General features: G+C 43.3%; 1 protein-coding gene across 4 annotated transcripts in view; it reads left to right on the top strand.

Moving 5' to 3' along the window:
* Positions 1–19063, top strand: part of arhgap29a (Rho GTPase activating protein 29a) — a 34841-nt gene extending 15778 nt beyond the window's left edge. Inside the window, exons 3-23 of one of the 4 annotated variants that reach the window (XM_035530680.1) lie at positions 209–352; positions 4596–4692; positions 4958–5030; positions 5569–5629; positions 6314–6460; positions 7128–7192; positions 7344–7454; positions 7680–7760; positions 8792–8959; positions 9274–9411; positions 9703–9893; positions 11256–11422; positions 12822–12950; positions 13838–13936; positions 14194–14357; positions 14695–14883; positions 15021–15158; positions 15337–15569; positions 15814–16129; positions 16645–16759; positions 17017–19063. In XM_035530680.1, the coding sequence (XP_035386573.1) occupies positions 209–352; positions 4596–4692; positions 4958–5030; positions 5569–5629; positions 6314–6460; positions 7128–7192; positions 7344–7454; positions 7680–7760; positions 8792–8959; positions 9274–9411; positions 9703–9893; positions 11256–11422; positions 12822–12950; positions 13838–13936; positions 14194–14357; positions 14695–14883; positions 15021–15158; positions 15337–15569; positions 15814–16129; positions 16645–16759; positions 17017–17960 (3770 nt within the window). In that variant the 3' untranslated portion in view covers positions 17961–19063. Of the gene's footprint in view, positions 1–208; positions 353–3372; positions 3730–4595; positions 4693–4957; positions 5031–5568; positions 5630–6313; positions 6461–7127; positions 7193–7343; positions 7455–7679; positions 7761–8791; positions 8960–9273; positions 9412–9702; positions 9894–11255; positions 11423–12821; positions 12951–13837; positions 13937–14193; positions 14358–14694; positions 14884–15020; positions 15159–15336; positions 15570–15813; positions 16130–16644; positions 16760–17016 lie in introns of those variants that run through there. The other 3 variants (XM_035530683.1, XM_035530682.1, XM_035530681.1) reach the window with 3 other exon arrangements.
* The last annotated feature ends 4742 nt before the right edge of the window (positions 19064–23805 follow it).

Raw genomic sequence — 23805 nt, 5'->3', positions numbered from 1 at the left:
CAAATAAATGACCAATATTCTGTCAGAGTACCACTTAAGAGTTATTGCATTTGTGTGTGTGTGTGTGTGTCTCAGACTTTTAGTTTATTGTTATGCTTGTGTGGTAAGGCTTAAGCAAAGTAGCTGTTCAATGAATGACTAATGCTTTACCACACTCCTATTCAAAAGGATTGATTTTGCTCACTGTGTGTGTGTGTGTGCTCCACAGAGCACCAAGACTGCCTTCACCGGGTGGTTCATGAGCGTCTGGGGGAGCTGTTGCGTGTGCTGAAGTCTGTGATTGGCACACACCCAACACTGAACTCTGTGGACATCCTCAGTGCAGCTGGAACAGTCATCGCAAAGGTTAAAGGTCAGCTGTTCCTGACCATCTCTTTCTCTGTCTCCCTCTTTTGCTCTTTTTACTTCATGCCTGCTCATGTTGCAGTTTTTCGTTCACTGTCTTCTATACATTCCTTGATATGATTAACAGGTCTTTAGCTCCCTGAGTGGAGCTCCACTGTATTAAAATGTCACTCATTCACAGGCTGGTAATTTTGTACCTGACACTGTCATCAAGGGCATTTACAGGGCCCCAAACATAATAGCGCCGCGCTGATCGGATGCAAATATAAAAGCCCTCAGTCTCATTGTGGTGTCCTTAGCCACGGTTTCCGGAGTTTTTGGGGTCCTGCTGAGATCCGGAGGTCTGGAGAGAAAATGTTCTGTTTGCATCTGTTGTCTGGGAGTTGCAGTTAGCTGATTAGCATCACTTGTGGAATGATTAGCCAGGGTGATGACAAGTATGAAGGCTAGCAGGCTAGGAGGATATGTCTGCCAACAGAACGCTGTGCAGAAACCCTAGCAGCCTGTGGCAGGCCTGGAGAGTGGAAGAGAAACTCTGACACGGTACGCGTGTGAGTGTACAAGCACGTGAGCGTGCATGCGTGTCGTAGAAGGGCCTGTTTCTTCTCTGCTCCTTTCTCTTTGCCTGATGCCATTCAAATGATTATTCTCCCTACTAAAGTAAAAGGTGGTGTTTGCTAGGTTCTCTTGCCCTCTGTCAGCAGCAGGGCCCCATCTGCATGGTGACCCTCACCATGCGCCTTATTGATTTGCTTTTGGCCTGTTTTGACAGTTGGGCCCACAGGGGGTCATGTGATATCCCTGTGTAAACCTGTCTCCAAGATAACTGACTGGCTGGCTAGCTTAATATTAACATCCACGGTGACCAGAACCAGACAGAGTTCACACAACCAAACCTTGCGTGTCCTCCATTTCATTACTGTTCTCTTATGTGCCCTTCCTCTGCTTTTTGCACCATGCAGCTCCATGGATTACAATGAAATTGATCCAACAGGCACTTCTAACATTTCTAAGCAGTCCATTTTTGAAATTTGTATGCATTTCCATCTTTCACCACTAGAGGGCTGGAATTCAGTGCTTGACCATGTAAATGATCATGTACTCACTGACAGACTTAGTTACACACACACACACACAAACACAGAGAGAGAGAGAGAGAGAGAGAGAGAGAGAGAGAGAGAGAGATGCACACACATTTGCAATCTACTCTTCTATATCTGTGAAGGTTATCGAACCAAATCAGAGCCCCCAGATGGAGATCCAAGGAGTTTAGTGTTTAGCCTCATCAAAGGGCTTGGCCATTGATCAGTTGAGTCATGTGTGTTGGGAGCAGGATGGACACTGGAGCAGTGCTGCTTAGTCACAGGCCTGGTTTCAGTGCTTTGCCTTGTGCACCCGTTTTAAACTTATAAAGGGCTGGGTCATCAGTCATTAACTGGTGCAGATGTATGTATTGTATCAGTCAGGTTGTTCGTGAGCAAGATAAACAGTGCCATGCAGTGATCTTCCAGGTCTGGGAAACAGCATGTTAGATCAGAGCCCTTGTTGGCCAAGATTGTGAGGCTACGAGGATGCACAACAGTGGCTGGGCCAAAAAGGAGGTGTGGTCAGAAGGGGTGTGGCCAGCAGAAGGTGTGGCCAGCCTGGCCAGGGGTGGGCACAGTGTGACTGTATGATCCCATTTCCCATGTTCCTGCTGTTTGGGTTGCTAATGGGAACTGTGAGCTCTGCTGTTGAAATGGATAAAGTCAGGACCTCACGCACCCTGTTTACCCATCACAGCACACAGTGTACTGCTCTGTGGAAATAAAGAGCCTCTTGGTTTTTCTTGAACAAAGACGACAGATGGACATTCTCCCTCTTTTTTCTTTGACACTGTGACACTCTTTGCTTTCTCTTGTTGTTCTTGAGAAGGCTATGGCACTTTTATGCACAATGGTGGAAATGTTCTGAGCTGTGATTCCTGTGTTGATCATGTGGGTTTCCTCAGAGCTGGCCAGCAGAAGAAGTGGTTTGGTTTTGTTTAGTATTGTATTTTTTATAATGACCTCTGGACAGACCAGCGTCAGTCTACCAGCACAGCCAAGCCTTCCGTTAGCCCACAAGAGGGCATCTGGGCATTTACACTTCCTGAAATATGAAAAAAGGGAAGTTGATTCTTTGGGTGAATCCCTGCATGCTTCAGAGTATATTCACTAAGGCACTTCAGATTATTTGTGCCAGTGAGTGTTCGATATTTAATGAAGGGGAGGGGTTTCAGCACTGTCGACAGGTGTAGTTACTGAAATGTCCAGCCCACATTTAAAGTGGCTTGCTCCTTGAAGTGAGGATTTTTGAAAACACCATTCTAGATATATGTCTGATTCCTGTTCACACTAAATTAGTCCTGCTTGTTTCCTGCATTCTAACACTATAACCAGAAGACTGTGCTTTCCTCTAGCCTAATAGGTCAGGTTCAGCTTATATGATTCATCTGACTGAACTGTTCAGTATATTCAGCTCAGTTTATTCATTTGCTTCAGTTGATCACAGAATATTCCTGAGTTAATTCACTGAATCTTCCGGTCTGACTTTTCTTGGTTAGTTACTAAGCCTTTAATCAGACGATTCATGGGTTTGTTATGATTTGATAATTTTGCCACTAAATTGCAGTGCTGTGGATTTTCAGGCACAGGAAATTGGACTCAGAGACCCAATGTACACACTCCTAGGATCTTCAGTGATGGTTATTTCTTCTTCCCATCCTAACAGGTGCCCCCAAAACATTTTGATCCGTCAGTGTCTGTTTTGATGGGGTGTGTCCTGTGACTAGGTGGTAGAGTGATTAGCGGCCTGTGCTCTAGTACGGTTTCTCAGATAGAAGAAAGAGAAAAAAGGAAAAACAATGCCATTTTTGTGTGGTGATGTAATTTCCACGGTTGGAGTGTGAGTGGTTAGAGAGCACTGCCATTGTGTTCTCGTGAACTTCAGGATGTCCTGTCGGGGGAGGGGGGGTGTCGTTGTTGGAAAGGGGACGTGACTGCCAACCAGAGTTTCACAAACCAAAGTAGCTAAAGCTCCAGATACAACCAGGATTCACACATCTAATGGTATCGTTACCGTTTAATGGAATGATACCGTTTAATGGTATCACCCAAGGTGCATCCATCTTGCATCTGGAAGTTTTTTGAGCAGCTGTTTTCAGGACTCACCATCTGTCTCTACTGTTACCACAGCTGGACTGAATGCCTTATCAGCTTCTTATTCTAAAGGAGAGAACAACATTTTCAAAAATCCTGAGTAAAGCGCTACCCCTGTCTAGACTGCATAAGGAACCTGCTGGTGTCTGAAACCTCTGCGCTGAGTGTTTGGGGTGTCTGGGCTGGATGGGAAGCGTTGCGGTGGGTAAGTCCCTGAAATTTTGGAGACACTTTAAAACAGAGTTTGTAGATGATAATCCTGAGCTGCAGTTCAGACAGGAAGTTCTCGCTAAGGCTGTGTTTACACTCACGGACAGAGTTTCTTGTTTCCTGTACTTTTCATGGTAAACTGCAGTAGGAACAGATCCTTTGCTGTCTTCTCATGTTTGAGGGTAGGTAGTGACAAGAAAGAGGGTGGTGGTTTCAGCCAAGACCACTTTGTTTCCTACAGATCCCAGAGGTGAAGTCTAGGCAGGATTGAGGCTGGCTGGAATGTTGATGGCGTCAGTGTGGATGGTTGCGTCTGCCGCTTTTCCACCTGTTTATTTTTGCTGTGTGGAGTTTGACAGGAAGTTTATTGTGGAGGGGTGGGGGCTGATTACAGCTTACTTACCCTTGTGTTTTCACCCCTGCGGGCTCCCCTCCCCCACCTGTGACGGTGCAGAGACCCAGCACAGGAAACGTTTTGGGAGATTACTGAGCCAGCCATATATTTACTCTCCTCACTCTGCTTGGAGTTGGCACTGTCAGATTCACTTCTCCTATTTTTGCATATTTCACATGTACTACTACTGACCAGTCCAAAAAGAATTTTAAGAAAACAGAATTTTAACAGTAACCTTGATATTAAAAAAAAAGTTTGAAATGACTGAGAATGTGCTTTGGTTTGGAGTTTTATGGTACTGAACATTTGTCAGACTTATGTCTTGTGTTCTGTATTTCATGGAAATGTGTGTGTCTATGTATGTGTGTGTTTGTAGCAGTTACCATAGCAAGAGCGCTCATGTATGGTCATCCCGTGCCATTTTTTGTTAAGTGCACCAACGCCTACCACTCTTTCATGTTTGGCAGGTGTGAATTTCAAGGAGGTCAATGAAGATAGCAGACAGGAGCTCTTTGGGGAGATCTACTCATCCATAGATACGCTGGCCTTCACCTTCGGCAATGTGTGAGTTCCGCTTTAATGAGGCTTTCCACTGTTTGTTCAGATTGTTGGGTAGCGTCCTCCATTAGGTCAGTCTTGTAAAAGATCTCTAGCAGCTGCAGAGAGCATAGATTTCTCTATGAGTCAGCTGTGTGTGTGTGTCTGTGTGTGTATGTCTGTGTGCGCATGCGTGTGGAAGCGCATGTGAGCATGTTTGTATGTGAGTGTGCGAGCACGTGATTTTATTCATGTTGAATAGCATTATTGTGCTTCTTTCTCTGTCTCTCAGAGTATCTGACTTCCTTATGGGTGATGTAGAGAGCGGATCTTCACTGGGGCGTGCCCAGACCCGCAGGAGTAGGGTAAGTCCCCTCCTTCCACCCCTCGTATCACGCACACAACAGACGCAGTCATGGGGTTTCTTTTCCCAAACAGTGGAGCTGTGGAACACACCGTGCTGTCTGCCTCCTGCATGAGTGTTGGAGGACGACATCAGTTTGAGAGGAGAGTGACAGGGAGATTTGGCTATAGAAGATGGTCGATCTGGTTGGAATGTCAGCTCTGCACTGAGTTATACTGGACCAGTTTTTTTATGCCGATACCATGTAATGTTTTGTTTGTGTACAGCAGTGGTTCCTAACCACGGTGTATACAGTTAGCCATTTTTCAATCCATTCCCTAACCTAACCAGTCTGACTGAACGAGATCCTTAACAAGTTCTTTGTGAGCTGAATCAGGTGTGTTAGAGCGGAAAACACAAACGTGCAGAGGACCTGTTCCATAGCAGACGAGCAGACCCAGCCCCAGTGCCCAACTGATTTGGTTGGGTCGATGGTGCACCTGTCTTTCCTTTCCCACTGTCTTACCTTCTCTCACCTGCCTGTCTGTCTCGTCCCTCAGTCGTCGGAGAACCTGTCGGTGGAGTCTGGGAGATGTGTTCCAGAGAGTGACGACCCTCCAGGTGAGACATGGCTGATCAACACCGGTGTGCAGAACCATTTGATCATGAATGCAGGCTTTGTTAACAATGAGTGCCAATAATCACCAGTTGTGTAAACATACCGCAGTAATAACCACCATTTATGCAAACGTGTTCATAAGTAGCACTTCGTTTTATTTATTGTTAATAATATTATGTATTTTGGTGTAATGGTCTCAAGTATTAGAAAGGTTTTTTTTTGTGATTATTGGCAGTTATTTTCTAATTTTCTTTTTTTTTTCTTTTGTAAATGTGACACCATCCAGCCTGTACAGACACTCTAAATCTCACACATATCCTGTAACACACATATCTCTCTGTGTTTTGTTGATGGGTTTCATTTCACTGCTGGATTCCAGGGTTATTGTGCTTGCATATTTATGCATGAACTCCATTTCACACCTCTGTCTCCTTCGCACTTCTGTCATTTGAAATCCCTGCTCAGGCAGTGTACTGTCAGCTTACTGCTAGAGCCTGGTAATACACAACCTAAATTCAAACACATACATGTGTACACACACACACACACACAAATACATATAGTCTGGCAGGTGCTTGTGTGCAGGTTATTTTGTGTGACCCTGACTGGTATGTATGTGCTTGTGTGTGTGTGTGTGTGTGTGTGTGTATACATGTGTACATACGTGCACATGACCTTGGTTTCAGGTCCCTCTCCACCTGTGCGGTTGGAGGAGTTGGACAGTGTGCTCCTGGAGTGTGACAGTGGGGTGGAGTCAGCTCTTCTCTATGCAAAAGCCTGGTCTAAGTACACAAAGGAGCTGCTGACCTGGGTTGACAAGCGACTTAATATGGGTGAGGAACCTGTGCTGGATCTGAATATACCTGCTCACCTGCTCAACACCTGCAGAGCCATAACCAAAAAACCTTTTTTTTCCCTCTGAAATAGTTCAGATTTATATGTCATTAACATGTTGTCACTCTTTGTACAGTGAAAACTGTACAGCAGTTTATGTTAAAATATCTTTAATAGCACTATAACTCAGCAGTGATGGATGAATGAGGGTCATAGAATACAGAATACTGTTACGGTATTGAATACTTACTTAACAGACCTGTTCTAAGATTCAGTACAGTACTGGTTCAATATATATACAGTATAGTACAATAAAAGACAATAAAATATAAAGCATTCATTGAACTAAGAAACTAGGAAACCTGAATACTGCTGGCAGTGATGAATGGACACAGGGCATAAATGCTGATGGCGCTTTGGCCTTGGTAAAAGTGGTGGAGTGCAGGAGTGAATCAGCTTCTGTTGGTCACTGCTCTGCTTTCTACACGTACTGTTGCCATTTTAACAGCTAGGCTTTGGCTCTGTACATCGGGAATCAGACTGAGTACTGGAAGATAACTTATCCTGTAAAGTTTCTGCCTTTACGCAAGCATCCCGAGTCCTGCAGGGCTTTGGTGTGCCCTGTTAGACGTAGGACTGTTGTCTAACCGTCCTGTTGCCTTCCAGATATGGAGAGCGCCAAAAGCCTGGCCAAAATGGCGGAATCCGCAAAGGCTCTAGCAAGTCAGCAGGTGATTTCATGAAGAAAATACTGTTTCTAAATCTGACAAAATTACCAGCTTTTGTTTTTGAAACCTTTTTGCTGAAAGCAACTGTTCAGAGAATATTCATTCTGCAGGGCATTTCATAAACATAATACGTTTGTTATGACTTGCTGAACAGGAGCATATGCCGTTCAGGGATATCTACATGTCAGCCTTTGCCAACGATCTGGAGTACAGCCAGGTCCTGCTACATACAGCTTCTTCCCTCCAGACCAATAAATTCATGCAGGTATGCAGAACAACTCAAGTCATTTCACACACACACACACACACACACACACACACACACACACACACACACACACACACACACACACACACACACACACACACACACACACACACACACACAATACATTCGCTCTTTTGAAGGATTGCAGACCTGAGTCATGTGTGTGTCTGGTGGGGGTGTGTGTGTGTGTGCGTGTGCGGGTTTGTGTGTGTCTGTCTTCAGCCGCTCCTGGCACGGAAGAACGAGTTGGATAAACTGAGGAAGGAGGTGAAGGAGCAATGGCAGAGAGAACAGAAGAAAATGGTGAAAATTCTTTATCCTAATTTTAATTCCTTTAATCCATGTTTCTGAAGGTTGCCTAAAGCCAACCATAAAGCAAATAGCTGGCAGCAGGAAGAAAACTCTAATTTTTATGTTTTGAAGTTTTGAGTTTCAGTGCAGTTAGAAACTTGCTGTAATTTTGTGATAATACTTCATGGTCCTGGAGTTTTCCTGGATACCTGGAATGTGAGGGTTATTCCAGGATTTAGGAGGCGCTTTCCCTTATCCTTATGAAAACGCAAACCAAGGCTGCTTCTGATCTGTGGCTGGAATTGTTGGGATGATCTGTTAGTAATTACTCAAAGCTAAGGGCAAAGGTTTTGGTATACCACCTACATGTAACAGGGGGCTTCCTTTTGCCATTTCATACAGTGTTTATTGGTGTAATACATGATAGAAACAAACTACTGGGTTTTTTTTGTGTGTGTTTGTTTTTTATCTGTCATTATTACATTCAGTGTAATTTGAGGTTGAATCTAGGTTTGAGACTTTTGGCTTAAAGACCTCCCGTAGAAACGCAATAGTAGCTAATACTAAAATGCAAGTTAAACACAAGCTACTACACTATAGGCATGTGTGTAATGCAAGCAGGCTCAGGCTGTATTTGTGTATGTGTGTTTGTATTTTTTTATTTTGTGTGTGTGTGTGTGTGTGTGTGTGTGTGCAGGTTTGGATATTCCAGTTTGGGAAGGTTAAGGCTTTTATAATGGAGAGTTGCTGTTGTTGTTTTCTTTTTACATTTTGTGTATGTGTGTGTGCTTTTGTGTGGGTGTGTATTAGATGTTCCAGTTTTGGTAGGTTGTTAAGGTTTTTATAAAGGTGAGCTGTTGTTGTTTTCTGTTTACATTCTGTTCTCTGTTTACAAGCAATGAAAAACAGACACATCATGCACACATGCACACACACACACACACACACACACACACACACACACACACACACACACACACACACACACAAGAACTGTTGTAGTTTTCTGTTTACATTTTGCATGTGTGTGTGTGTGTGTTCAGCATGAAGCTGAGAGTGCTCTGAAGAAGGCCCGGGTCCTGAGAGACCAGAGGCAGGAGGAGTATGAGCGAGCGCGATGCTGTACCAGCCGTGCTGAGGATGAGCTACTGGGCACAGGAGGAAAACAGCTGGAGAAGAGACGACGCCTGGAGGATGAAGCACTTCAGAAGGTCTTTGCCCACCAAGCATGCACACACACACACACACACACACACACAAAAGCACATACACGTGTGTCCATGCGTGTGTGTCTGTGCTTGTGCGTGAGTGCTTTTACCTGCTTGTCCCCATGCAGATTTTTTTCCACATCATTGTGCTCAGTTTTTCTTCTGCTTCTAAGTAAATTCTGACCTTGTCATGCCTTCATGGCAGATCCTTTTCAGATACAGGGGAAGTAACAAAAAAGGAACCAGTCCATGGTTTGGGTGGTAGTGTGTGTGTCTGTGAGTGTATGCTGTGTGTCTCACAGATAGCTGTCTTACAGGCGGAGGAAGCTCAAGAACATTACAAGCACTGCATTTCGGATGTGGGCACCAAGCGAGTGGAACTGGCCAATGCCAAAAGTGCCATCCTCGCTCAGCTTCGCGCCATTATCTTTCAGTGTGATCTAACTTTGAAAGCAGTGAGTTACGCTACACACACACACACACACACACACACACACACACACACACACACACACACACACACACATACACACACACACACAAACAAACAACATGGTGGATGTTTTATTATTTCCCTTTCAGTCAGGTTGGTTCTCTAAGATTGATGGCTTCAGCTTTCAAGATATATAATTACTTCTCTGTTTGTCTGTCAGAACTGTGGTCTTGTCCTTCATGGGGTGTGGATCTTTTCGGTCCATGCTTGTTTTGGTGACCAGATTGCCTGATGGATGCTGTGTGTTGACCAGGTGACAGTGAACTGGTTCCAGATGCAGCAAGCTCAGGTGGTGTCCCTGCCTGTGAACAATCAGACTCTGTGTGAAAGCGCGAAACTCTACGAGCCAGGGCAGCGCTACACAGAGTTCGTAAGGGGCCTTGCCTCGGACAGGAGCAGAGCAGAGTCCTTCACCTTCCATCTAGCTGGGACTCAGAATGCAGGGTAAGACTCTCTTCCATCTAGCTGGGAGTCAGAATGCAGGATGGGACTCTGCAATGATTTGGAGAATTCTCTTAACCAGAACCACTTACTGAAGCATTGTCCTCTCTACTCAGAAATTATTTATACCCAGTACTGGTACAGATAAACTTGAGTATCAAAGAATAACAACAGTTCAGCTTCTGAATATGATTATACAGTTTCAGAGGAAAAGAGGAAGTGGATCAATTTAGGTCTGCACAAGTGTAACACTCTTGTAGTTAAATCTACAAAGCTTCCAAAATGTGCACACAAGCAAAAAGCATTGCTGTAAACACTGTCTGTGGTTCAACTGTTTCCTCCAATTCTTAAAGTTTATGGTGGTAAAGGAGGGGTGGGAAGGAATGAGGGAGGAAGGGAAAGAAAAGTATAGATGGAGGGAGAGAGAGAGGGAGATACAGAGTTGTAGAGAATATAATGCAATTGAGCAAACACCCACAGGGCTTTACTGAGGTAATGATAGTGAAGGACAGAATGAGAGAGAACAAAAATATGAATTTTCAGAAAGAGACAGTGAAAGAGGGTTGTGTTATTCAGCTTCTGGCTGAAGGCAGGAGAGAGTTGTGTTTTTACTCTTGAACCCTGTGTGGCCGGAAGTCTCAAGCAGCTAAAGTTAATGTGTGAATCTCAGCACTGAGTGGCAGCTGATCTGCAGGGTTTGTAGCTCTGCCCATGGGCTTGCAGCTGTAACTGGGGCCTGTTAACATATTCATTTGAAAGCCCTTTGTTGTAGGGCCTTGGAAAGTCAGCGGTGTGATTCACAGGCAGACAGAGAGAGCGCAGAAGACAGAAAGCTGCCCTGTGCTTCAGTCAAAGGGCCCGTGGGAAAAGCAAAATAAACGAGAGGAGTGAAGTGATTCTGACGTGTGGTTGTAGAGCAAGGCCTGCACTGCAGTGGAACTGAAAGTCACATAGCTGACAGTCCTGTTACATTCTACAGTCACACTGATCTAGTGTCAAAGGTGCTAAAAAACCACCCAGCATTTTTGTGGTCTCTTCTGGAAGCTTTGGTTATCTGTAGCTCCCATACACTGCCTTGAGCTCAATTTTAATTTCCCCAGTGTGTGATGCAGTGACATACAGCTTTACACCAGTAAGCTTGAATACAGTGCAGCTGAAATCAAAGCTGAGTGAGACTATGGGTGAACTATGAGGGCAGGTACTGGTAACAGAGTGCTAAAAGGACCAAAATACTGCAAGTTAGGACTGTACCTAAGGTGCACCATGGGAAGGAGCTGTTAAGCAAGCATGTTGGGGATCTGCACTCTGAACTCTGCACCTCCAGATCCAGATGTAAAGGCCGTGTTTCATGGCACTCTCCTGCAGGTCTCCGCTCACCAAGAGGTCCGTGAGCATCACCCATTCGTCCCAAGGGAACCTGTCCCAGGTATCTGGCACTTCCGGAGACTTCTTGAGCTTGGATGAAGTGGAAGGTCCTATACCTGCAGGGAAGATTGCTGAGAGATGCTCCCACAGCAGCACCGATATTCAAGGTAATATCACATTCTTGTGTTATTCCCATGTTATACCACATTCACATTTTATTTCCACTTTATACCACATTCCAATTTTATTCCTATTTTATACCACATTCCAGTTTTGCTCACACATAAAAGCACAGTGAAATATTTTCCAGCTAGTCCCTTGTAGCATAGTTGACCAACACAGTAGGACAAATAGTAAGGAATAATAATAATAATAATAAAAAAAAGTGCACCAAACATTACACGTATAATAGAATAAGGATAAAATGTATGATATAATGGTGGAGAATCCCTAGGAAAGGAAATCAGTGTAACAGCCAAGAAGAAAGTACCTAAGAGGGAATCAGTTTAACAGCCTAGAAGAAAATCCTTTTGTTCTCTTAGGTGGGCTTCTTGTTGGAATATAATGTTTTGTTTTTTTTTAAAGCTTTCCTGTGTCACATTATTAAAGGTCATGTTGAGCGCTGGGTTTCAAGTGATTTCACACAGCTGACCCCTCTTCAAAAAAAAAGAGTGGCGAATGATGTTTTTCAATTAGATCACCGTATATCCCATGCTAATGAGGATTGGCTGACATCCTCTGGAATGCCACTAAGTGAATCAGTGGGAACGCACAGCAGTCATTATCCTGTGCCTGACCCGTTATTCCTACTAATGACTTCAGATCCTATCTGTGGCTCGGAGGCAGGGCTTTGGCTCCCTTCCTGATAAACGTGTTTCTGATAAAGGGGGAGAGCTGAAACAAATGTGTTAGCGACTCGAGGCACGACAATGGAGGTGGTGAGAGAGTATGGAATGGAAGTTGGTGGTGGTGGTGGGGGGGGTTGGGAGGTTTTGCAACTGAGGTACAGCCCCTCCAGTTTATCCAACCAGATTAGACCCCACAGGAGTATGTACCACCTCTGTAATGCAATGATTTACAATGAGGACTTCAGTTAACCTTCAAGTATAGCCTTCTCCTGCCTACAATTTCATACCCTTTATTTATTATAGCATATATTTATCACCCACAAAACTAATACTACTTTGTTCATTTTTCTGGTTCTCTGGGGCATGGTTGACTTTTACAGTCCTTACAATTTATCATGCTGTGATTGAGGACATTGAGTTTCAAATCACTGCAAATTCCAAACGTTCCAAATACACTGGAACTGCTAAAGTCATTCCATAGTGATTAGATTATACTAATTGTGGTGCATTTGAAATGTATATCACAAATCTTATCCATGGAAATTACCTGCTGATAAATGTGATGATCTGTCTTGTAAAAGGCTGTGCTGGATACATTTAATAAGCATGTACCTTTGAAAACTGGTTATCTGTTAAACTCTAAAAAACTGTTTATACTTAATGTGTGTGTGTGTGTGTGTGTGTGTGTGTGTGTGTGTGTGTGTATGTGTTTTCCCAGCTCTGCGGATCCAGACTCCATTTAAAACATGGGCAGTGGGGAGTCAAGGAGGGGGAATGTGCAGTGATTCAGAGAGTGCAGGAGGCAGTAGTGAGTCTCGCTCGATGGACTCCCCTACAGCCAGTCCAGGTGGTGTATGCAATACCTACACACACACACACACACACACACACACACACACACACACACACACACACACACACACACACACACACACACACACTAGAGCTTTATTTTTATCTTCCAAATCTATTAGTCAGCATGCAACAGCCTCTCCTCCACTTAATATCTAATCACCTAAGCAGAAGCTCACCAGGCTCATGACACTTCTAAGGCAATAGTAAACTCAAACACAAACATAATAACATTTCTCTGACCTTCCCATAATTCATTCAAATCAATGGAATTTCATATTCAGGATATACACAGAAGGTTTGAAGGTTTTTTTAAGTTAGTATGTATAATATGCAAACTCTTTTATGTGTTTTTTTGTAGTCAACTTTCTTTAAACATTTGTTTTTGTTTTATAAATGCTGTATTAAATTATGATAAAAATAGTTCTTGTACAGAGGCTTTGTGCCTCACTGATGATTAGGTATTAAGACCAAGCTGTTTGTAGCTGATAATATTTTAGTTTTAGTGATCTGCAAATATGTTGATCTTATAGGAAAGATACTTTCAGATGTCAAATTGGGTGCTGATCAGATCTGATCAGGCTGCCATGGCTGTATACGTGCTGTGAAAGTGCCCATTAGAGTTATCATAGGTGTGAATGGCTGTCAGGCGGAGCATAAGCGGGGCATGCCCCACGGCACACAGCCGACTGGGGGAAAGGCCTTAAAGGTGGAAGTACTGGTCCTTTAGCCCAGAAGAGACTCATAGGTAAACAGAACTCTGAGAACTTTAGCTCTGAGAACTCTGCTTTAGCCAAGAACATAGACACACACACACACCTCTGGCTGTGTGCACTGTGTTAAGCATGAGGCTCTTAGTGGGACTCTTCTGCTCTGCTCTAGGGGACTTTAAGAGGAGACTTCCCCGGACCCCTTCTACGGGGACCATGTCTTCAGCAGATGACCTGGATGAGAGAGAGCCCCCTTCTCCTTCTGATAATGGTGAGCTCTTAGTTTTGAAAAGTGTTTGCTTGAGTTAAACACAACATACTGTTACTTTTTGTCAGACTGCAAAAATGCATGAATGCTGTCTCCTCATGCCATGGCGCAAAGCATTGATTCTTTGTTTATGCAAACTCAAGGAATGTGTGGAATTAGAAGCATGTTGACATCTATTGGTTTTGTTTGTTGGGCATGTTTTAGGGGTTTGGAGTACTTGGAAAGGGAAAATGGTTAAAATGTTTGAGTGCCTTTCTCAGGTCTGAGTGAAATGGTGACAGAGACAGCCAGTTCTCCCGGACCTTTCCGGAACACGCAGATGTCAAAAGCAGCACAAACACACAAGCTGAGGAAACTGCGAGCGCCATCGAAATGCAGAGAGTGCGACAGCCTGGTGGTGTTTCATGGTGCTGAGTGTGAGGAGGTAAGAGATCCCAGAAACACACTACACACACACTACACACACATACTTGTGTTACTTAAATATTTTCACACCTGGCAAAACAGGGTTACAACATTTCTGAGTTATAAATGAGAAAAATCAGTCTGATTTATTTCTCTTGAGGTATACACATTCATCTATGAGAACATGAAATTAGATTATCTATTCAATGTACTTGCTTTAAAAACTGGTCTTTTCCTGATTCCTGCCAATTTTGCATCCCTTGAAACAACAATAATTCATTATATGTTTTCCTCAAGATTTTTTTTAAGGAAGCAAATACTACATTATATTAAGCTTTCTTCCTCTCCTTCCTCAGTGTTCATTAGCCTGCCATAAGAAGTGTCTGGAGACTCTGGCCATCCAGTGTGGTCATAAGAAGCTGCAGGGGAAGCTCCACCTGTTTGCCGTGGATTTCGCTCAGGCCGCAAGGAACAGCCCTGATGGAATCCCCTTCATCATCAAGAAGTGCACGTCTGAGATTGAGAACAGAGCCCTCGGCATCAAGGTGTGTGCCTTCTGACCTGCAGGTTCCCCCAGCCATGAAAGCACTTCAGACACATGGCAGAGATCTACTTCTAGTGTGTGTGCAGTCTAACCACAAGACAGACGTTTACATGCAATGTCATCTGGATGATTTTGCAGGGAATCTACCGGGTGAATGGGGCCAAATCACGAGTAGAAAAGCTATGTCAAGCTTTTGAGAATGGCAAAGATTTGGTGGAGCTGTCTGATCTCTACCCTCATGACATCAGCAATGTGCTCAAACTGTACCTGCGCCAGGTAGCCATGCACACCCATATGACTCTGTCTATATGTGCAGTGCTCACCTTGCACTACAGATGAAACTCTGATTACTCATTTATATGGATATTAATCTCAAAGGTCTATTGCCTGCTGTTCCATAAATAAAATAAGCATCTAAATGAAATTAAAGGTACCTGCCATATTGTCCCTGTAGCTTCCAGAACCTCTCATCCTGTTCCGTTACTATAATGACTTTATCGGACTGGCGAAGGAGAGTCAGAGCGTTATTGTGGATGAGATGGAGGCGTCCTGTGGAAGTCCAGCTTCCGAGGCACTTCCCATCAGTGTTGAGCTCAACCGCGTCCTCTTCAAGATCAAAGACCTGCTGCGCCAGTTGCCAGTAGCCCACTACAAAACACTGCAGCTGCTCATGCAACACCTGCACAGGTGAGGTAACAACCCCCGTCCCCAGAACTCCAAGCCCAATGGTGCAAGAATTCTGGAACACAATAATGCAGTGTACCTTGTGCTAATGAATTATCCCATAGTCAGAATTATGAGTTTACAGAAATGATCAGTTGAGATTTAGATTTTGAATCACATTGTTAATTTAGAAGCGTTATGATTGCATGAATGATGATTTTTGCGATACAGTGTGACATCCGTTGTTGTTTTTCTCTCTTTTAACCAGAGTGACAGAAAAGGCCGAGGAGAACAAGATGACGGCCAGCAACTTGGGCATCATATTTGGCCCCACGCTGATCAAGCCACGGCAAACAGATGCCGACATCTCGCTCTCCTCACTGGTGGACTACCCCTACCAGGCCCTGATTGTCGAGCTTCTCATCAGACATTACGTGATGATCTTCGACACTCCTCTGAGCCCCCTCCCAGCCACCTCCCCCACGGGGGAGAACTCCCCCCTGCCCATCAAATCCCGCTTGACTCCGAATGAAAAGGAGCAGCGACTGAACCGCCACTCCAGGTCCCTGGTGGACATTAAGGAGGTTAGCTGCTTTTAATTACTGCAAGGGGCTGTGTGACGTGTACAATTATGATTATAATCCTGAGATTATGCACCACATGCAGTACATCTTGCAGTATCTCAAAAAAGCATCAGTAAGCACACAGTATTTATAGTGGTATTTATTTTTATCATATTCATTATAAGGTTCTGTTTAAATCCTTAGTGTCAAATTCAGGATTGCTTTGCACATGCCATGTCTTAAAGGTGCAAATTCATACCTGTCAGTATTACGGTCTAGACATTAATATTCCCAGCAGAGATGAACAGCCCGCAGTGCTTCACAGCCTCAGTCTGTTTCAGCTGAGTCAGTACTTTCATGGTCTTCTGGGGCTCAGGCAGGTGTGTTGGAGCAGCGGGGTGTGTTTTTCAGTTCCCCAGGCATGGGCCTGAGCCATCAGATGGCCCCGTGCGGCCCTATGTCTGTGCTGTTCTCGGAGACTGTCCTACTCTCAGAAAGAGACGTTCAGACTCACATGCTCTCCTGTGTCTCCATAGCAGCGTCAGTGCACCAAGACATATAAGAGGCACTCCTCTGTCATCCCTTCTACCCACCTCCTGGAGGAGGTGAAGGAGGTGAAATTAAGGACAGACGGGAAAGATTTTGCTCCAGGTTAGGCTGAACCCCTTACTTCTCAATTACTCTCATTAATCTCATGCTTGGAACTACGTTTTATATTAATATCAATGTAGTTAAGTAAAAATCATAGTAGTTAATAAATATTAATACATTAATAAATAGTCTTATCATAATGGTTTAATAGCTAGGTTTAGGGTTAGTTACTATCTAGTTGTTGATAAAATGTGTAATCAAGAACTAATTATTATTATGAAAGACTACAATGTGCTGATATTTTGATTTTCTTGTAGTTGTGGATGTTGATTCAGACAACCTGAATGGACTGCTGTCCTCAAGTGTCCCTGAAGGACAGAACTCACCTGGACTGGGGAGGAGGAACCACATGAGCAGGGTGCAGCTCCGCCCACCACGACCCAAAATGGTGTCCCGCCCTCTCAGCATGCCAGCCGAGCGCCTCCTCAACCCTACCCGGGTCGACGAGCGCAATGCCCGCAACTCTGCCCACCAAATGGAGGTCAGAGGTTGCAACCCTGCCATCGAAGAGGTATCTGAAGAAGAGAAGCCCAGAGTGAGGGCCAGGAGCCACTACAGGAATACCTCCATTGACACACACACTCTGCGCAGGACTTGGGATAAGCAGTACAAGCATTATGACATCACTGCACGGACTGCTGCAATCGTGGGCAAGCTTCCAGCAAACAGCGAAGCAGCTTGCACTAACTCACTTTCTACATCTCCATCACTGGACTCCTTGTCTGAGTATGCCAAAACCAGCGTCAAAGCCATCTACACTAACAAGCCCAGCGTAGCTGCTGGGCGATTCGGACCAACTCTTCACAGAGAGGGGAACGTTGTTGACTACAGCCCCGCACCTGCTGCCTTCAGACCACCCCGAACCCTGCAGCCTCCTCCTGGAACCTTCTACAAACCACCAGGCAGCCAGGCCAGAGCACCAGTGGACACCTGTGCAAAAACAACAGCATTAAGCACGAACAGTGCAGAGGAGGAGGAAGAGGAGGAGGAGGAGGAGGAAGAAGAAGAGGAGGAGTTCTGCCTGGAGGTCTCGGTGGATGGCCCCGAGGCAGAGGCTGACCGCGTAAGCCCTCTGTCCCCTCCTCAGTCTCCCAGTTCCAGCCCAGAGGAGGGGGATCAGAGCCAAATTAAGCCAGTCTACCAGAGACTCCGGGCCAGACATGTGCAGGACTTTGAGAACAGGGAAGCCCATTTCGTGTAAGGAGATGCCAGAACTGTATAAGATCATATTACTGTATGTATAAGCAATTGCAAGTGTGTATATATACACAGCATATATAACTGAACTGTGAAGAGACCCAATGAAGTGGTGTGGGTGTCTGGTGGTGGTTTGTATGTGTAACACGCACACACCCACACACACGTACACACACACTATTATATTACTCGTTATGTTTGCAAATGGCAGCTTGTAATGATCGAACAAGCTCATGGACCAGTATTAATACACAATGCACTTAGCTGATCTTTAAAAAATAAAGATGAAACTGTTCATCTAAACATTAGGCCCGACTTAAATGTAAATAAGGATACAAAGTCATGAGAGTAAATGCACAACAAAGATTTTAAAGACGCTACTCGGAGCAGTAGCAGGACTGCTATTGAATCGTGCAATTACATTTTTTATAATTTGCATTGTACTAAACTTTTAATATATACTTTCATTATATATTTTTTTTGCGTTTTGTGTATGTTTTATACCAAAAACAAGTTGATCAAAACTGTTACAGTTGCGTGGTATCATCACTTACATCATCTTACAGCAAATTAATGCACTTACAAAGACCAAGTCTTCGGTCGTGTCAGCCGCGGGACATTTGTAATGCAGTATTTTTTCAAGATTACTTGTGCTTCGCAGAACAGAAAGAGACTGTATCCACGTGTTTGTCAAAGCTAGGTGTTTGTACATGTGACTTTTTATTATTATTCACTCATTACACATGTGCTGATTTTATGTATTATTTACTTACAGTTTTGTGCACAGACCATGTTTATATATTTTTACATTAACGTTTAGACCCTTTTTCTGTGGGTTTTCAGAAATATCTTAATCATTAAACATACCTTCCCAAAGGTTTAAATATAATTGTATACAAGTTTAAGATATCTCAGCAACCATCGAAAAGTTTAACTGCGTCAACAAGAGATCTGGCCAAAATAAGTGCTTCTTTTACTCTATGTAACAGTCTGACGCATACTAGGGGTCCTCCTGGTATTGTTTTACCTTTTATTCAAGTGTACGAAACAGGTAGCCTACATGTGATAACTCACTTTTGTAATTTATTAAAAAATGTTGACCACAAATATGCTTATCTTTTTATTTTTTTGTGACTAGAGTTAGCACCTGAAAGGTCGCATGTGCAGCCTGCTGCAGGTAAAATAATACCCCGTTTGACATCGTACACCGAGTTTTTCAGGTTCGGAATGGAACGAGAGAACTCGTTTAATTCTCAGCATCTAGGTGACGGATTACCAATCACCATGGGGGGAAGGCAGACCGCGGGTGTAATAAAGCCATCGTCAGATCTATCCATGGAAGCAAGTATTTTATTTGAGATGTTTCCTTTTCTTGCAGTTCACATGGCATTCTTGGGAAAAAAAAATGTTTTAGTTAATGAGGTAAACATAAATTACTGATGAAACATTTGGGCATTTGCAGCAATGCATGTTCATGTTTACAAATTACGTTAGTCTCTTTGTTCTTTAACGCACAAGAAAACTGCTCCTTGTGTATCGGTCACATAACGAAAGTGGGAGATAATTGTCCGCCGGACACCACGGACGTGACAGGCTTTGTCTAATCATGCTGCGTGAAACTTGCTCTGTTTGCCGCGGCGCAGGGCAAGTGTGGCTACGTGCGTGCTCTCACAGGTGAGAGAAACTTGCTGACGTACGTACGTACGTGTACGTGTATGTGTGTGTGTGTGTGTGTGTGTGTGTGTGTGTGTGTGTGTGTGTGTGTGTGTGTGTGTGTGTGTGTCTCTGTCTGTCTGTCTGTGTGTGTGTCTGTGTGTGTCTGTGTTTAACCTAAAAACGCACAGGGTCACGCAACCTCGATAACATACGCCCAAGGTCTCAAAACAGGATGACGGAATAGACACCCTTAGAAAGAAGAGGCTCGGATAATATTACAATCTGACAATTCTGTATGCCCAACCTTGAATTCGAGACCCGATAATCTGACAATTCAGTATGCCCAACCTTGAAACTGTTAACGTTTTTATTGTCACTATCTTCAGAGGTCACTTCTTCATACAATGCTCTTCACTATTGCATATTACAGTGGTGTCAATCCACATTCTTGTCGAGCCAAAGGCGTGCGTTTTTCTTTCTTTTTGTCTGATTATTCAGTGAAAGAAGGGCTTGATAATTACGAGCTGAAGATGATGATAAGATGGTGAGATGATCTGGGTGTAGTAAAGCAGTGGGAATACTAAACCTGGATTCGGAGTTTAGGGCTTCTCGAAACAGTCATCAAGGAGACACCAGCCAGTCAACATTGTTGTCCAGCACTTAAGACACACGATGCAGTTTATGATAAGTTGATAAACTGGTGTGTTCAGGAAGAGAACAAATGTGAATTGGCATGTTGTTATTAGCAATGTTGTAAAGATTCTTATGAATTATCGTTGTTGTTTTCTGTAATATAAAAGACTGTATTAGTTCTATAATAACAGTCTTGGAATAAACAGTAGTAGAAATTACATATCTGATTTAATGTAAGAACTTTCTTCTGTACTTGGAATGGATGTTTGATATTATGTGGACCATGAATACAGACCTGGATCTTAAATTCAAGAAAAGAATCCCTGCAAATGAAATTGCCACCCCGATATTGGTACAAAAACATGATATATTGTCAACAATATCCCCAAATTGTTCAGTCCTATCTCTATTTTGTGCAACAATGGTTTAGTTCTCAGCTCACTGTGATTGACCCCCTGGGGATAGGAGGTAACAGGGACAATCCACCAGCTGCAGTTTCTGATGTTTAAAACAGGACTGTCCACAAGCAGCAGGAGGTGACGCAATTTGTGCTTGTCCATTCACTACAGCAGGAGGTGAGACGCTGTGTGCCAGTCCACCTCAGATTCTGCATCCATGGAGGCACTGATACCCTTTAGCAGAGGTTCGTCTTAAAGACACCAGCCACAAAGGTCCAGGTTTTTATTCTGCTTGAACAGGAGCACACCCTACATTATGTCTTGGTTTCAAATTCATGCAAACCTGCATGACCCAGTTCATATGAAAAGTTATGAATGGTTAAGGTTCTGGTTATTGCCAGGGTTTGCTTTCTGACCTTTTTCTGTGATTAATTTTTTTGGAATCTCTGGTCCAAAGGTTCCATGAATGGAAAGTCATCGTTCCAGTAGCATTTCCATCTGAACACAATTTGCCACAGATTGCTTACAAACCATAACCAACACATTTTTTTTAACATGATATTGAATGGTCAAAACTGTAGAAACACGAAACTTTATTCTTAATAATCCTCTTGGTTTCTTTTAAGGGTATATAAGGTTTTCTATGAAACAGTTCCACATTTTGTACTATTTATAGCTCAGTTGTCTTCTTTTGGACAAGGACATGCTTTGTAGTCTTTTGTTTTGAAATTGCTAATATGAGTGAAAATACCCAGCAGATGCCTGTGATTGGTTAGAATCACTCTGATTGACAGGTGGAGTGGGATGAAGTGCAGAGAGCATGGCCTATCATGAAGTCTCAGGCATGGATGGATATCACATGATCAGGGATTGAATAGCTCAATGTTATCTCAACATCAGGTCAGAACCTTAAACAGCTGCAACATTAGCACCCCATTTTAACTCTTGAAGGATTTGGTCATTAGCTGATTAGCTAAGTCCAGTGTGTTAGGTCAATGTATTAGGCATGCATCTTTATCGCAGGTGTGATATGCATCCTGATGTTTCCTTTAAAGGTGCACTGCTTTATGGAGATAAAGTGACTGATGATGGTGTTCATCAGGCTACTCTGGTTAAGGAGACCTAACTCACTCTATTGTCAATGCTAGAGTGAGTTAAAAGTCTTTAAACTTTTTTTTTCATAAATTCTCAATAATTACTTACAATCTAAGAAATTATCAAAGGTTTCCAACTCTTAATCCAAACTCGTATAACTATAAACTAATCATCTTAGTTTCAGCATAGTTACTGAATAATCTGCAGGAGTTAATGAATAACATTCCTTAAGATTAACAACTAAATATTAAACCAGGAAGTTATTATGAAGTTACTTATAATCTGGTCTGACTAGAAGGTTGTGTCTTTGCACTTTTTGTAGGTCTTTTTAAGGTCTTCTTTAGCAACAATAAAATTATTATTATTAAAAAAATCCACTATGCTTGGCTAGTTTAGTGTGAATCTTTGAAACAGGTTCTTACCATTGTGGGACATTTCCCAACCAAAGCCCAGCCTTCTCCCGGGACCCTGCCCTTGCTCCAGGGCATCTGCTGCCATTCCCATGACTCCTGCTTCCAGTAGCCGAATGGCGACTTTCCAGGCCCTGTGTCCAACTACAGCAACTCCATGTGGCTTCTGTGTTGCAGCAGCAGCTCTCTTACATGGCTGCTTGCTTAGAGCAGGGAAATGGGCAGAGCTCATTTATGATTAGTTAACAATTACAATGATGCTTACACTAAAGTGATCTTATATGTATGTGTGTATGTATGTGTGTGTGTGTGTATATATATATATATATATATATATATATATATATATATATATATATATATATATATATATATATATATATATATATATATATATATATACACACACATATATAATATATACAGTGCATCCAGAAAGTATTCACAGCGCTTCACTTTTCCCACATTTTGTTATGTCATTTTGTTATGTTATAGCCTTATTCCAAAATGGATTCAATAAATTTTTTCCCCTCAAAATTCTCCACAAAATACCTAATAATGACAAAGTGAAAAAAGTTTGTTTGGAATTTTTGCAAATTTATTAAAAAAAAAAAAACCCCAAAAATCACATGTACATAAGTATTCACAGCCTTTGCCATGACACTCAAAACTGAACTCAGGTGCATCCTGTTTCCACTGATCATCCTTCAGTTGTTTCAACAACTTGGCTGGAGTCTACCTGTGGTAAATCCAATTGATTGGACATGATTTGGAAAGTCCCACACTTGCCTATATAAGGTCCCATAGTTGGTAGTGCATGTCAGAGCACAAACCAAACCATGAAGTCCAAGGAATTGTCTGTAGACCTCTAAGACAGGATTGCATGGAAGCACTGATGTATGGCTCTGACAGAGCTTCAGCATTGCTCTTTGGAGATAGGAGAACCTTCCAGAAGGACAACCATTTCTGCAGCACTCCACCAATCAGGCCTGTATGGTAGAGTGGCCTGACGGAAGCCACTCCTCAGTAAAAGGAACAAGACAGCCCGCTTGGAGTTTGCCAAAAGGCACCTGAAGGACTCTCAGACCATAAGAAACAAAATTCTCTGGTCTGATGAAACAAAGATTGAACATTTTGGCCTGAATGCCAAGCATCATGTCCGGAGGAAACCAGGCACCGCTCATCACCTGGCCAATACCATCCCAACAGTGAAGCACGGTGGTGGCAACATCATGCTGTAGAGTTGTTTTTCGGCAGCAAGAACTCGGAGACTAGTCAGAGTCTAGGGAAAGATGAATGCAGTAATGTACAGAGACATCCTTGAAGAAAACCTGCTCCAGAGTGCTCTGGACCTCAGACTGGGGTGAAGGTTCATCTTCCAGCAGGACAACACAGCTAAGATAACAAAGAAGTGGCTTCGGGACAGCTCTGTGAATATTCTGGAGTGGCCCAGCCAGAGCCCAGACTTGAACCTGATTAAACATCTCTGGAGAGATCTGAAAATGGCTGTGCCCCAACGCTCCCCATCCAACCTGATGGAGTTTGAGAAGTTCTGCAAAGAAGAATCGGAGAAACTGCCCAAAAATAGGTGTGCAAAGCTTGTAGCATCATACTCAAAAAGAGTTGAGGCTGTAATTGCTGCCAAAGGTGCTTCATC

This window comes from Electrophorus electricus, chromosome 10 (genome assembly GCF_013358815.1).
Source record: "Electrophorus electricus isolate fEleEle1 chromosome 10, fEleEle1.pri, whole genome shotgun sequence".
Taxonomy (NCBI): Eukaryota; Metazoa; Chordata; class Actinopteri; order Gymnotiformes; family Gymnotidae; genus Electrophorus; species Electrophorus electricus.
The sequence above is the reverse complement of the archived record's forward strand: the minus strand, read 5'-3'. Positions and strand labels throughout refer to the sequence as shown.